Raw genomic sequence first — 16,085 nt, 5'->3', positions numbered from 1 at the left:
AGTCTCTTTCCAATGTGGGTTTAAAAGTGCTGGTTAAGAAGATATGCAAATAAATCGAGAAAAAAAAATGTCCGAGGATGAATTTAATGAGTATGATAAACGAATTTTAGTGGCGGAAAAGTGGACCAAAGCGGCAACTAAAGAAATTCGTTTAGCTAAAAAAATGCTTAGTAAGAAGAAGAACATACCTTCAATGTTTAGTGGTTTATTACTATATGGTCCAAGAAAGGTAGATTAATAAATTTTAAGTAATCAACTTCAATTTTTTTAATAGAAACAAGAAATAATACGAGAAAAACTTTAAATGCGGTTTTTCTCAAAACCATTTTTTTTGCACGGCCGACAGTTAATTTTCGGATTGGCTGGAGTGATTTAAATGGATTTTGATGTATTTTACTTGATAACATATCTTACATGCAAATTAATTAGGTAAAAATATAAGAAAAATGGTAAAAACATACTAAATTTTGGACACTTTTTGTTATCATAAGTCCGTCATTTTTTTTTCTGGTATTTTTTTAATAGACGGAGGTAAATTCGCCCTTGCTTTTTAAAATGCCGCGTGAGTTTTTTATTTCAGACTTATAAATACGCAGTCTTGAGTTTGGCGCCCTCTATTAAATGGAAAAAATATGGAAAACATTTTTTTTACAGTCCAAGAAATAAATAAACTTTTGCAAAAAAAATGCATTTTGTAATAAATAAATGAGTCGAAAAAATATGTATTGAAATTATGTGCTGATATCATACATAAAATACATAAAATTTTCAACTTAAATAACGCTTCTGTGGTGTAGTCTAAAAGCATTACTATAGGGACTACATCAGGCAAAAAATGCAAATCAGATTGGCTTGGAGAACAATGGTAAATTTGTTTTTCCTTTCCTTTTGCTTTCCTGTTTTTTTGTGTGGTCACATATTAAGGTAAATCACTGCAATTTTCCATTGTTCCGGCATTATTTCTGTATTCTAATCTATGTCCCCACATTTTAACATTTCTACGATTATTGTTTCGCATCCTCTGGCCTTAATTTTTTCATTTTTTTATTACATATTTTATTTCTTCTTTTGTTGCTACATATAGGTCTGTATTATCTTCTCCGACAAATTTAGCTCTTCTATTTTGAAACGTTGATTTTGTTGATTCAACAGACAGCTTTTTCGTCTGCTATTTGCTGTAATTTTTGTCTTTACATAATTGTGTTCTTGATTAAAAACCTTTTTTCTTAAAATTTATTTCTTTATAGAATTGTTTTATATCATTTTTCTGTTCATGTTCTTCTGGTCTTTTAATCTGTTCTATATTTTTTTCCTTTTTTTAAATTGTAGATATTTTTATAACTGTCGTCTACTTGCAATATATTCCTCTATAGTTTCTTCCGTACTGTTGATTAGCATTTTAATCCTAGCTTGATTTTTTGGTTCCATTAGCTTCCGATAGTTTTTGTCATACCATCTTTTTTGACTAGGTTCTTTGCTTTTCCCCACTACTTTTTTTGTAGCTGTTATAACTGCTTCTCTTAAAACCCTCCACTTATCTTTGATGTTTCTGGTCTGATTATCATTGACTTTATTACATTTTTTGTATTTTCGTTTCATATATTGCTCTTTTTTCATGATTAAAAGCCAATCTATTTACTTTACTGTGTTTCCTTGGCGTAAATATTTTTGTTTATGTTTAATTAGCACAAGATGGTGATCGGATTTGATATTTGTATCTCTGTGACTTCTCACATCTGAAATGTCTAAAGCATGTATTGATTCTATTACGACGTGGTTAATCTACTTTCTTGTTTCCATATCTGGGAAAACCCATGTTTCTTTGTGAATTTTTATATGTGAAAATTATACAGCAATTGTACAGCCATTTTTTTGTCTGATGCGAAATCTATAATTCTTTGTCCGTTTTCGTTACTTATTTCATGCAGGCTATGTATACCTATTGTTTCCTGATATAATTTCTCTCTTCCTATTTTCCGTTTAAATCTCTTAAAATTATTTTAATCCTCTAATTGTTTATCACTTCTTAGTCTAATCTGACATAAAAAAATTTCTTTTCTTCTGCTTGTTTGTTCTCTGTAGGTACGTGCACGTTAGTGAGATTTATATCAAAGAACGCTCGTTTCATTTTTAGAATAGCTATTCCTTTCGTTATTGTAAGTAAAACTACTTGATAAAAATAAAAATTTCTGCTATGGCATCAAAAATTTTACTAGTTTTAGTAGAACTTTTTACTTAGTTTTAGATAAAAATTTAGAAGAATATTTTTTATACTTACTATAGCTGTTAATCATCTCTACCAAGGCTTTTTCCTTAACCAAAGTAGCATACATATAAGTTACGAAGACAATACTTCCAAGGTAAAGATAAATGTAAAAACTCTGGTAGAAGTAAGGTCTCTCATTGGAGATAACTTCGATTACAGGAAATGCGATACCCAGCACCACAACTAGCTTTGCATATAGGGCTGATAGTATGATAGATAGGGCATCTCTAAAAATAAAGTTATATAAATCTACTGCTGTTTGTTTTGTATGATGAAGCTATATAAATCTACTGCTCTTTGTTTTGTATGATACGCTTTATTTTTATATTACACAATTTTAAATAAAATAAGTGCTTAAAAACGTTCAAAGGAAAAGTTAAACTTGTATGTATAAAGTTAACACCATTTAACATTCAACACATCAAATTATTTTGTATTGGCAATACTGGAGCTAATAAAGAACTGAGAGTAAGAGCACTGAGATGCTACGTGTTTTCGATACTGCATATGGACATGAAAGCTGGACATTAAAGCAAGAACACATAAATAAGTAAAAGTCCTTTAAAATGTGGTGTTATAGGTGGTTGCTTAGAATCGCATGGACATAGAAGAAAACTAACACGGAAGTATTGCCAGAAATGGGCAAAGAATGCGAAATAATAAACACAATAAAAATAAGTTACAATATCTGGGACACGTAATGAGGGGACAGCGATATAAACTGCTAAGGCTGATAATACAGGGACAGATAAGAGGAGGAAGGAGTATAGGAAGAAGGAGAGTGTCATGGTTGAAGAATTTAAGGTACTGGTTTAAATGCAGTCCCATAGAACTCTTCAGAGCAGCAGTAGATAGAGTAAAGATACTGATGATGATATCCAGTCTCCGATCGGGAGACGGCAGTTAAAGAAGAAGAAGGAGCTAATAAAATTATATATTATCACCTATTTTCAATTAAATAGTAATATTTATAAACAAAATTATGTCTTGGCAGTGGGAACTTTCGCGTCTCCAGTATTATTAGAATTTGAAACTAAATTGTCTACAAATACGCAATATAGTAGAGATATTTATAATAATGTGTTCTTTACACGGGCCCATTGATTGAAAGTATTTGACAATTTTCATTAGACAATCAGAATCACAATCAGAAGAATCGATCAGATTCACTATGAAAAAAAAAACAACTAATTACCATTTTTAAATGTGTTAATTTACAAAGGAGGATACAAGATATGTAAATAAAGTATACAGAAAACTAACATGCCAATAGATATTTAAATTACCATTTGTATTAATATATAAACATTAAAACGACGATTATCAAATCATTGCATAAAAGAGCCAAAAATATCTGCTAAAAAAATGAATTCCTAGTAGAAATTGTTTTAACATGTATTTTATTATTATAATAAATAGAATTTAAGGGTTGCTGTCAAGGCCATAAACCATTGCCGTCCAGATGTAGTTAAAACCAATCAGAATTTTTTTGGAAAATTACGAGTTATGTATTAATTTGTTTAGTTACATATACTTTTAAAAAGACCCCATAAAATTAAAAACCCAACACTAATAATAATAAGAAAATAGAATGCTCGAATTTTGTAAAAGTTGTATATTAGGCAGATAATTAGCTGTATTTTCTTTCCGCTCTTTAATTTTTTTACGAAACAACTTCTCTCTTTTAATCATCATCAGTGGCATTACAGCTCGTTATGAGCCAAAGCCTTCTTCACAACAATCTTCCATTCGCCCCTGTCTCTGGCAACTCTTCTCCATGTTTTAACTCTGATGTATTTTAGATCATCCTCTAGGTTATCTTGATACCTACGTTTTGGTCTTTCTCTGACTCGTCTTCCCACTGGTCCTCTTCGGTCAAAAATTTTTCTGATCGTTGCATCTTCATCTAGCCTAATTACATGTCCTATCCATCGAAGGCGTGCTAATTTAATATATTTTACAACGTCAGGCTCCCCAAAACTTCTTTATAACTCAAAGTTGTAGCGCCTACGCCACAAACCCTGTACTTGGACTCCTCCATTTATATTTTCCTTAGAATTTTTCTCTCGAAACGTTTAAGCAATTCTTGCTCGTTCTGTGTAAGTGACCACGTTTCTGATCCTTATGTTAACATTATCCTTATTAGTGTTATATTTTGGTTATATATTTTAGTTATATATGGTAACTTCAATTTTTCTGGGTAGTGTTGGGGCCATCTGTTTCCTCAAGCCATAATAGCACTTATTGGCAAGCACTATTCTTCTTTTAATTTCTTCGCTGACATTGTTGTCTTTGGTCAGCAGCGAGCCCAGGTAGACGAAGGTGTCCATACCTTCCAGTTCCAGATCATCAATTAATAGTCTAGGTATCTAGTTGCCTGATCTAGTACAATACATATAGTTGGTTTTCTGTGCGTTTATTTTTAATCCCATTCTCAGTGCAGACGCCCTTAGTGATCGAAATGCTTCGATCAGAGATTCTGTGGACCTAGCAATAATATCTATGTCATCTGCATATCCGACCACTTGTACAGATTTATTAAAGATGGTGCCATTCGTATTAATATGGCACTCTCGAATTACTTTTTCTAGTGCAAGGTTAAATAAGAGACACGACAGTCCATCTCCCTGTCTCAGTCCATTTTTACAATGGTAGGATCTTGAAAAGACGTTTTGGATTTTGACAACACTCTCTACGCCTGTGAGTGTAAAATCCGTTAGTTGAGCAAGATGAAACGGCATTTGAAATTCCACCATAACCTGTAGAAGTTTTTGTCTGTTAACTGAGTCGTATGCTGCTTTGAAATCCACGAATATGTGGTGGGTATCGATTCTAAACTCAAGCGCTTTCTCAAGAATCTGCCTGACTGTGAAGATTTGGTCCGTTGTTGATTTATTGGGTCGGAAACCGCACTGGTAGTTCCCAACTATTTGTTCAGTATAGGGGATCAATCTTTTGTACAATACATTGGACAATACTTTATATGGCACGTTAAGTAGGATGATGCCTCTATAATTATCACACACCATCATATCTCCCTTTTTGTGAAGAGGGTGCATTACACCTAATTTCCAGTCCGCGGGCCTTTCCTTCCGATGCCAGATTTCGGTTACTAATTGATGCATGTGTTTAAAAAGGGTGTCACCACCATTTTTAAAGAGTTCGACAGGCAGATTGTCTAAACCGGGGGCTTTGTTATTTTTCAGTTTTGAAATGGCTTTTCTAATTTCTTCTTCGGTGGGGGGCGGCTCTTGAGCGTTTTCATCCACCTGTTTAGTATCTGTTCTTTGTCACTAATTATGGAACCATCTCTGCCTTTACATGCTGTTATTCTGGGTCTGAATTCTTTTCTGCAGATGTTTATCTTCTGGTAGAATTTTCGAGAATCTTTTCTATTGTGGTGGTTAACAATCTCGTTTAGAGCGTTTTCGTATGGCTCTTTCTTTTTGCTTCTAAACGTCCTTCTTTCTTCTCGTCTAAGATTTTCATAGTCTTCCAGGTTTGATCTCGTTCTGCGCTGCTGAAGTCTATTATATGCTTCATTTTTCTGTTGGTTATTGGATTTACATTCTTCGTCAAACCAATCTTCATTTATTTTAGCCTGGTTAGGTTTTAAAAAGCCTTTAGCCGCTGTATGGATAGCTTCGTTGCATTTGGTCCAGTGTTCTTCTATACTTAAATTTTTGTCAATTCTTGTCAGCTCGTCACTTAAAATTTCTCTCTCGCTCTCTTTTAATAGTAGTGATATTTTAGATTTATAAGGCATATCTATACTATAACATTGGAAAAATTTATCTCATTAGGGAATATTCCTTTATTAATGACCTTGAAGAATTTGACAAATAATCTTTGGGGTCTATCTACCGACCGAGTAAGGGAAAGTTGTGACGAATTTGATATCGTCCGTATTATCAGTTAGCAGTATTGTTGCAATGTGTTGCAGCTAAACTTAAAAACTACACGTATTCTCTGAGATAAACTATTGTTTTACATGTTCATCAATGATTCCCTTATTTATCAATAACCTTCAATAACAGTTAATAGTGTAACAAACTGAAAAGTTTAAATGATTTAAATCAAGACTTTTTTGGTGGCCAAGAAAACTTACTACCACGACGAATCCATCGATGCGAAAAGTGTTAATAATAAGCATTGACTAATTTTTAAAGAATACTGTGGTGTCCTCTCGTGCAAAAACCACATGTTTTGTCTTAAGACGAGAGGTATATCCTCTAGTAATCCGTGTGAATGTTCTTGAAGAAAATCTAAATCCAGTGGTAAATTTAAATTGGTTCACAGTTGAAAAGAAGCTATTAAGTAGTCACATATTTCACCACACTAAATGCTAACCTAAAGTCTTGCTGAAAATAGGTTTCTCTTGCAGGATGAGGATTTTTAAAATCCCACAAATGATTATTTTTTCAATTAAATATTCCTCGTCTGTAAATGTTGCTTCATTAGTAAAAAGAATTGTATCCGAAAAAAAAAAGTTTTTTATTTTTATTTTTTAATTTTTTATTGTTATACAGTTAGATAATAATTTTTTTTATTGTAAAATAAAAATTCATGGGACTTTACATTATTTATGAAATTTTACACATATTTTACCCGACAAAAAAATTTGCTTTGATTTACTAAACACAACCAAGTGTAACTAGCGCCCTTCTATTAGCAATGCTAAATGAGAGTCTAAATTAGCAATCCTCATGTAAAAAACGTAAAATTGTCAATTTTTAAAAAGAGATTAAACATTCATCAAATTGTTAAAAAATCAGAAAACTCAATAAATATTTAAGAACTTTCTGTACCACAAATTGGGGAGCAGACCCAAATATTGCTTTGATGTTTTACTGTAACATGATTAGGCCGATTTTCGACTATAACTGTCATTTATTTGGATCAGCGGCCAATACACATCTAAACAAACTTGAAGTTCAAAAAAATAAATGCCTGAGATTATGCCTAGGTTATTTAAAATCCACTCCAGTCCAAATAATGGAAAATGAAGCGGTGGAACCTCTATTGCATTTACACTGCCAATTCCTTAGCGACAAATTTACAGTCCATGTCCAAAAGTTGTAAATACCTTGAAGATCTTAATGATCTTAAGTTTAGACCTCACCCATAGGTTTAGATTTAGATTTAGATTAAGAGAGGTGGCCTTTCGGCCTATTCCACTGTGACCTTTTCAGATCTATTGTGGTCCTCTAGTCCTAGATAACATTCTCTAGCCTGACCCTTTTTATAAAGTCTAGTAGCTTCGAGACTGTACCTTCCATGTAGCTATTTGCCGGTGGATTTTCTTCTCCTAATGCAAAGAACCGCACATTTGCCAGACTGTCACACTGACATAAAATGTGCTCTGCTGTTTCTTCTTCGAGGTGACAGAATCTGCACCCATAGGTACTGGAGAACTAAAAAATCTATACCTTTGGTAGAAAGCTATCTAAGTACGGTAAAATATAATGATAATCTCTATAAAAGCCAAATTCTGCCCTACTACGGTGAAATGGTAAAAACACTATTTTCTAGAAAGGTTAGGATATGTAACTTAAACTCAGATTTACTCCCAAATATGTTTGATATAATTATTAAAAAAAAATTGACAAATTATCAGTACATTTTTACTGGGTCAAAAGATGCAAATGGAACGGGCTGTGCAATGTTCCACGAAAATAAAAATTACCATCACCAGTATAGCTTACCCAGTGAATGCTCAATATACACAGCAGACATGATGGCAATAATGTTTGCTCTTCATCAAAAGTCATAGTATCAGTATATAGTACTGAATCCGACTAGCAACTACGTTATATCTACTAAAAGCGTGGTCGACAGATTTAACTGAAAATTCTTAAAATTCTTTATGAAACTATACAATTACGATTAAATGTAATAATTGGATCATGGATCAGAGCTATGACAACATACAAAGTTATTGCGAAAATTAAAATCCATATTTCAACTTTAAACACCCTGTATCTCGGAAACTAGCAATTTTTGTATAAGGTATATTGGGCAGAATCATTATATTTTGAGGTCTAGAATCTACAACTCAGAGATTGGACATGCTTAATGAATGACCCTGTATAATCCATGGGTTTTTATTGTTATTTCTGTGTGGACTGTTTAAAAAATCTTAAGCTAGATTTTAACAGGAGAGAATATTATTTTGAGTGATTTCAGTTTAACCACTTTACGTGCTGTTTGCAGCTTAGTGACCATTTGCATTTGTAATGAGCTGCCTGTTACAAACAAATAAAGTGTAGCAAATGATTATCCATCGTCACTTAATATTACATCACATTAATAAAATACAAAAAATAATTTAAAAAAGTTCTGAAATACTTACAAGACGTGTTTCGAAGATAATAGCCATACCATATAAAAAAAAAAGTTTAATCAGAAAAATTTAAATGATATGGTACACCATAACATTTAAAACAACCAACACACTAAGACACACCAACAAACACAAAAAAAGGGGACACATGTGACCTAAAGAATTATAGAGCTATATCGTTGCTAAGTATTCTTCTTCATATGACTCTGTCTGTTTTTCAATGTGCCTCCAGTTGTCATTCCATCGTTTTCGTGGTCATTCTACTAATCGTCTTCGTAATGGGGAACCGTCTCTGGTTTACACTACGCTATTTGTTGCCATTCGGCTTATATGATTATTTCATTCTACTCTTATATTTCAGTCCTTGATGTTCTCCACCTCGCATCAACTTAGTATATCTGTACTTCTAGCTGTGTCCCATAGTGTTTTACCATCAATTTTTCTAAGTAATCTTTTTTGGTTCTCTGTGTCAGGTCGCGTATATCATTATTGATTTGATGACTGTTTTGTAAATTCTGCCTTTCATTTCTTTCCCGATATTTTCATTTCTCCATATTATTTTATTTAGGCAACCTACGGCTCTGTTTGCTCTATTGACGTGATCTTCGAGTACTGTTTCTAGCTTTCCGTAGCTAGAGAATGTGATGCCTAGATATTTAAACTCCATCACTTGTTCTATTATCTGACCTTCCAGCTCTTGATTGTAAATCATCTTCACTTTGAGAGAGTAGTAAAGCGTCGTCTGCATAGCAGATTATTTTAAGTTGTTTTTCTCCCATTTAGTATTCTTTTTTAGTTTTTTTTAATATTTCGTCCATAATCAGGTTGAACAATATAAGATTTAGAAAATTTCCCTGTCTTATCTTATAGCCAGCTTAGATATTTTCTATAGTTTTAATTTTTCCTAAAGGTATCTCTCTTGCATACCTTTACTTTGCAAGTAAATAACGTCTTTTAATTTGACTCGATCAAACGCCTTCTTAAGGTCCACGAAACATATATATATATATATATATATATATATATATATATATATATATATATATATATATATATATATATATATATATTTATAAATATATATATATATATATATATATATTTATAAATATATATATATATATATATATATATATATATATATATATATATATATGCCGGTTTGTTGTATTTTAATGATTTCTCTTGCACTTCCCTCATAAAAAATATAGCGTTGGTGCATAATCTTCCCGAATTAAAACCTTGTTGTTATTCTGCTAGTGTTATAATTTCATTGAGTTTATTTGTTATCATTTTGGTTGTTAATTTAAATGTTGTATTCAATAAGTTAATTCCTCTGTAATTTTCCAAGTCCGATTTATCTCCCTTTTTGAAGATAGGTATAAGGATACTTGATCTCCATTATTGAGGAATTCTATTTTGTTCTATTATTTTGATTAGTTTTAGTACTGATTTGGTCAGATCTGGTCCTCCGTACTTTAGCAGTTTGTTCATTATTCTGTTTTCTCCTGGTAATTTTCTGATTTTTAATTTTCTTAATAGTTGCTTTACCTCTTCCTCCTCAATATTTATTTCTGTGTTTGCCGTCACATCTGGTGTTAATGGTTTATTATCGTCACCTTTAGCAAATAGGAATTGGAAGTAGTCTACCCATGATTCCTCCTATGTGTTTCATTTTTATTGGTTCGTTCATCTCTTTTCTTTGTCCTCTGATTATTTTCCATATTTTTTCTGTGATCCGTAGAAGTCGTACTTCATCAGTTTTGAGAATCTCAGCCAGTGTTGTCTTTTTATTTGTCTAAGTAAAGTATTTGTTTCATTTCTAATTCGTTTATAGTGGCTGTATGCCTGTTGTGTTCTGTATTATTAAAAGACTTTCTTCTTTTCTTTAAATTTTGCTTTCACTTGCTTTCTAAACCATGAGGTTTTCTTTTTTGATATGTTAGTGTTTATTACTTTCCTTTCTCCAAGTGATTCGGTATTTAGTCCTTCGACCCTGATTTTTGTTTGTGGTGGAGCCGCTCTATTAGGTGTGAAGTATTTGATGTTTATATTCCTATTTTACATAATACTAGGCTATGGACGCTACCTATATCTGCTGAGTTGAGGCATCTTACGTCGATTATTTTTAATGGAGGTACATATTTGTTGGTTATAACTAGACTTCGGCAAATATGCAAATAAAAATGTAGCAAATATGCGCATAAATATGCACGTGTTTACCCGAAAATATGCAAATATTTTACAAAATATGCATACAAATAAATAAAAAAATCGTAAAATAGTAACAATTTTATTTAAAAAAAAAAGTGTACATAACTAAATATTTCCTACTATTCATTAAGATTTACATTTATTTTAAGTAACTACATCATTTTTAAGTATGAATAAACTTATTTAGAATTATGGTAACAATAAATGACCAAGTGGTGTTCAAAATTTTCTAACAAAAACTTGTGGCTTGTGTCTGAGTACATATATTTATATATGGAAAAACTTCGTTCAACATCAACTGATGTAACGGGAGCATTTTTCAAACTAACCAAAACATTTGGTTCTAAATTAATTGTTTCCGAAATATTTCCAGCTAGAACACTGACTACTTCAGAAAGAATATGGTAACCTTTATTTTTTTCCATAGTAGCTTCAAATTTTTTTAAAATATCTTTTCCAATATTACCTCTAACGTTCCGACAACATGACGCAAATTCTTTTATTAATGCTGTACTTTCGAACAATGACAGTTTTGGTGATTTTAACTAAGTAATTGTTTTTTGAACAAAACTAAAATTTGATTTTATAAATGAAAGTTCTTGTTGAAGCAAGTTACTCTGAAAAGTTTGTTTAGAATCCAAAAGAGATTGGGAACTTTCATCTGTTAACGTATCAATTATGTTCTTTATTTTAACAAAATGATCTGCATAAAAATTAGCTGCTTCTAACCATGTTCCCCATCGCGTTAAAATAGGTTGTGGTGGAAGAGGAATGTTAGGTAGCATTTCTTTATAAAGTTGAATTCTTATAGGAGATTTAAGAAATACTTTTTTGACACTGGATATCATGGTATTTACAAGAGGAAACTTTTTTCGTATTTCCTCTGCAACTCTGTTTAATCCATGCGTTACACAAGTAACATGTATTAAATCTGGGAAAAATATTTTTAAATTTTGTCCTGCTTTCACCATATAAGGAGCAGCATCCGATAAAATAAGCAGTAATTTATTAGAAGGAATAGTTGTCGGAAGAAAAAAAGTTGCTAATGTTTCTTGTATAAAACGCGAAATTGTTAAAGCATTTGTTTTCTCAAGTTGCTGGCATGAAATACGATGAGATTTTGGTAAGGTATCTTCTTTAAGAACACCAATCAATAAATGAGCAATATACTTTCCTGAGGAATCAGTGGTTTCGTCTACAGATATGTAAAAATAATTATCTGCAATTTCTTCCTTTATATTAATTAACACCGACGAGTATAGCCCGTTCACATTATTTCTTCTTAGAGACCGATCACTTGGAACATTAAGTTTGCAATATTTTTTTAGAAACGAACTAAAATTTACATTTGCTAATTTTGAAAGCGGTATGTTTGCAGACACTAATGCGCGACACAAGTCTTCATTAAAAGTTTCTTGCTCATCTAATTTTTTTGAAGTAGATTGGAAACATTTAGCCATTGAAGTTTGATGTTTTCCTTTTTTTGCAATGTGTGAAGCAGTTCTCACATGTTGGTCTATCTGAAATTTCTTCTCACATGCTATCTATAAATAAAAATAAAAACCTTTATTTTAACCCAACCTTTAAAATATAAAAATATACAAGGTGTTTTTGGTTAATCAAATAACTGGTTTGGAAAAAAAAAACACTCGCTAAGTGTTTTAAATGCAGTATTAATCCACAAATTAGTTTTTGTTACTAACCATTAGTACATCATATAACTTATTTTAAAATTCAACAAAAGTTTTGTTTTAGAATAGCTGACTTCATAAAAAAAAAGTAAAGGTGAAAAATTTTTCTAAATACACACCATTGTACTGTACCATGGACAAATTTTTCTCACTAAAGGAAACTATTTTTCATTTAAAAACAACCTACGAGTACTAAATTTCAAGTAAATACGTTTATTGGTTTTAAAGTTATTGTTGTTATTAACTAAAAGAATTTAATTTTTTTTAATTTTAACACCCTGTATCTCGAAAAGTAAATAAGTTTGACCCCTCATTAACTATATCGTTTTGTTCAATTTTTCGAGAAGTATCTACAGTCAAACGTTGTAAGTGTCATTTGGAAACACCCTGTATGTATGAAATATTAGATATTTAATAGAAAATATTAGATACTTACAATTTTGCCACAGACTGAACAGTAGATTTTTCCCATATCCATAGACAGCTCTTTATAAGGTTAAATCCAAGTTGAAGCACTGGTTGTTTTAGGCATTATAAAATCACAATCTTCCTTTTTGTTACGCACAACGAGTGTTTACGCTTTGAATATCAAAACAAAAATGATTTACAAATCTGAGCATCAAATTAGAAATGTTTAGGTACCTAATTCAATAAACTGGGAGATTTTGGAAAATCCCTAAATTAGGAACAAAACTATTAGCCGTTTACCTGCTGTTAATATACAATAAATTGTAGATAGATTTGGGGATTAGATCATAAAATGCAAATGAGCGAACCCTTAGCGATTATCCAATAACTGAATGCCTCAGTGACCGAGACTTTCTAAGAATGTTGAGGGCTACTTAAATTGATCTTCTTTGAAATTGTAAATGTTTTGTACCTGTAGAGATTACGTACTTAGATCATTTCTTGATTAAAATGACTACAAAATTTTATACAAGAATTGAAATAAATTGGTATGTTTAAAAATTTTCAAATACAGTATAAAAATCTGAACTTTTATGCACTTTATGCAAACTTTTATACAAATATGCCAAAATATGAAATATTTGCATAAAATATGCACAATATGCAAAATATGCAATATGCATATTTGCCGAAGTCTAGATAACGTAATCTATCATAGATCTTTATCTACAAGTTTTATTGAATGTATGTTTGTGTTGGTATTTGTGGTCAAAAAATGTGTTACTTATTTTGAGTTATGCATGCAGAAGTTTATCATCAGTTCTCCATTTTGGTTTTTTTGTTTTTAACATTCTTGTTATGTTTTTGCTTAATTCCGAGTATTACTTCATTGCCTATTCGACCGTTAAAATCAATTCTAAGTCTAGTTTACAAACTGTTTATGAGAATTATTCATAACAGGTTGACTTACCAACAATTACCAACTAGTAGAACTGGCTGGCTTCCGCAAAGGATATAGTACGTCAGACCATCTGCTGATAATAAGACCATTGATCAAGAAGGCAAATAAATATCAACTTCCCGTATTTCTTGCCTTCGTAGACTATGAAAAAGCATTTGACAGTATCGAGATGTGGGCCATAGAACAAGCTATTATTAATTATAAAATAAATTTGAGATATTTATTATCAACTATGATAGCACAATTAAACGAAAATACAAATCCCGTCCCTATTAAGAGATGAGTTAGACAGGGCGACATAATATAACCAAAGTTGTTTAATGTAGTCCTCGAAGACGTCTTCTAAACTACAAATTGGTTAACATATGGCATGAACTTTAAAGGCAAAAAGTTAAACCATCACAGATTCGCTGACGACATCGTGATTATATTATAAGTGCAAAGGAAAGGCGGTGTTAGGTATACTACTTTCAGACAAAAAAAAGGAACGATGAGATGAGTATAGAGATCAATAAAAGGTGTTGGGAAATGCTTAAGTCCAAAAATGGACCATAGAATGATAATAATAAGAAGAGAAAAAAGAAGACTATAGTAGTTTATAATAAAGATACAGTCATAAAAACGAAGGAAATATCCACTAATTCAAAATTGTTAGGAATTCCACGTACAAACCATACAAGAAATGAGAGGCACCAAGAACAACGAACTCAAAATAAAAGGCAATGCGTTTAAAGGTGATATTTCACGTCTAACTACCTCTTCATTCAGAAATATTAAAAATTATTTCAACGACCAAATGTAATTTTTATACTTACGTTTCAGTTTATGTTATAATAATTACTTACTCTCCAATTCTACGGTTTCTTTTTATTTTTCCCAGTTCTTTTGAATCCAATTCTTCTTTTTTAGATGTTTCAGAAGAATCATTGAATAGTCTAAAATAAATAATACATCATTACTGATGGTTAATCCAATAAAAAGATTTAAAAATTATGTGGCAATAAAATATTCTGAAATTGTTGTCCTGTGACATGTTTAACTTAGATACGATCGTATTTATATGTGATTTAACCACAATTAATTGTAATGAGTATATTACATTTTACATTTGTTTTGGCTTTACGATTTGCAATCCAGAAATTTACTAATGTTTGTATTTTGAGAACGATTTCCGAAGTAGAAATTGAAACGTCAATAAACGTACTTTAACCTTTAATTGTGGCTTTTTCCTATTTAAATTGTAATTACTTTAAAATGCCACAAGAAAATAGCTTCAGAACAATATCCAGAAAAAGACAAAAAAAAATCTGAAACAAAAATTTAGAAATGCTGTACCCGGCTGTACTGTAATAAAATCTGTACCCAGATTTAACAATTTTAATAGAAATTAATTTACAAAAAATCTGAAGAATTTTATTATGTTTTTTTAACGTAAATATACATGTAGGAGAAAAGATGAGGTAGCTGGTTTAATGATTAAAAAGCAAATATGTGTAAAATTATATTCTCATCTTCCTATATTTGGTAGATAAAAAATAAATATTAATATCGAAGGACCAGCGACCAATAGGTCGCATAATTGCGGATTAGTAATAGTAGAGTAAAATTGAAAATAGAATATTTAAAATGAGACTTCCGGTAGAAATATTTTTATTTTATGATTTACATAGCAGAAGTAAATAGCAGAAACATTCTCTAGAGGGAGCGGCACATTAGGTTTTCGCACGCGGGCAGCCAACTACCTAGGATCGGCCCTGTATTCACTGAAATTATTTTAGACCATTATATACAATCATATTTACAAAAATAAGTGTAAGATCCTAGTGTAAGTAACATGCAGTTCAGATTTCGCGATGTAGTAGAGAGTATTAATGCAACGTTGTTTGGACATGAATAAAGATATTTATGCCCGCCTTATAGATTATGAAAAGGCGTTTGACAGAGTATTGCTCTTTCGTTTGATCTTTGTACTGCCTAGATATTTACGTAGAAAATAAACAAGAATCTTTCCGCTTATGCTTATACCAAGTTTTAAAGATGAGGTCACAAGAAAGACCCTAAACCTTTCTTTCTAAGCAGCGAGAGGTTTTTAGACGGCGCCCTAATTTTAAATAGTTTAGAAATTTTCTTGTTTAGAATTTGCCAAGGACATTTCTGTAAGTATTTGTTAATTTCTTTTCGTAGTTAGTTCGCCCAGTCGCC

At 31.3% G+C, this 16,085-nt stretch overlaps 1 protein-coding gene across 3 annotated transcripts in view; it reads right to left on the bottom strand.

Moving 5' to 3' along the window:
- Nucleotides 1-16,085, bottom strand: part of LOC140443710 (proton channel OtopLc-like) — a 127,996-nt gene that overhangs the window by 63,470 nt on the left and 48,441 nt on the right. For all 3 annotated transcript variants that reach the window (XM_072535093.1, XM_072535094.1, XM_072535095.1), the window contains 2 exons: nt 14,729-14,818; nt 2,279-2,493 (listed from right to left, as the gene is read on the bottom strand). In XM_072535093.1, coding sequence (XP_072391194.1) covers nt 2,279-2,493; nt 14,729-14,818 — 305 coding nt within the window. The remainder of the gene's footprint in view (nt 1-2,278; nt 2,494-14,728; nt 14,819-16,085) is intronic.

The sequence above is a fragment of the Diabrotica undecimpunctata genome, chromosome 6 (assembly GCF_040954645.1).
Source record: "Diabrotica undecimpunctata isolate CICGRU chromosome 6, icDiaUnde3, whole genome shotgun sequence".
In the NCBI taxonomy this organism is placed as follows: Eukaryota; Metazoa; Arthropoda; class Insecta; order Coleoptera; family Chrysomelidae; genus Diabrotica; species Diabrotica undecimpunctata.
Note: the sequence above shows the minus strand (reverse complement) of the source record. Positions and strands in the feature narration are given on the sequence as shown.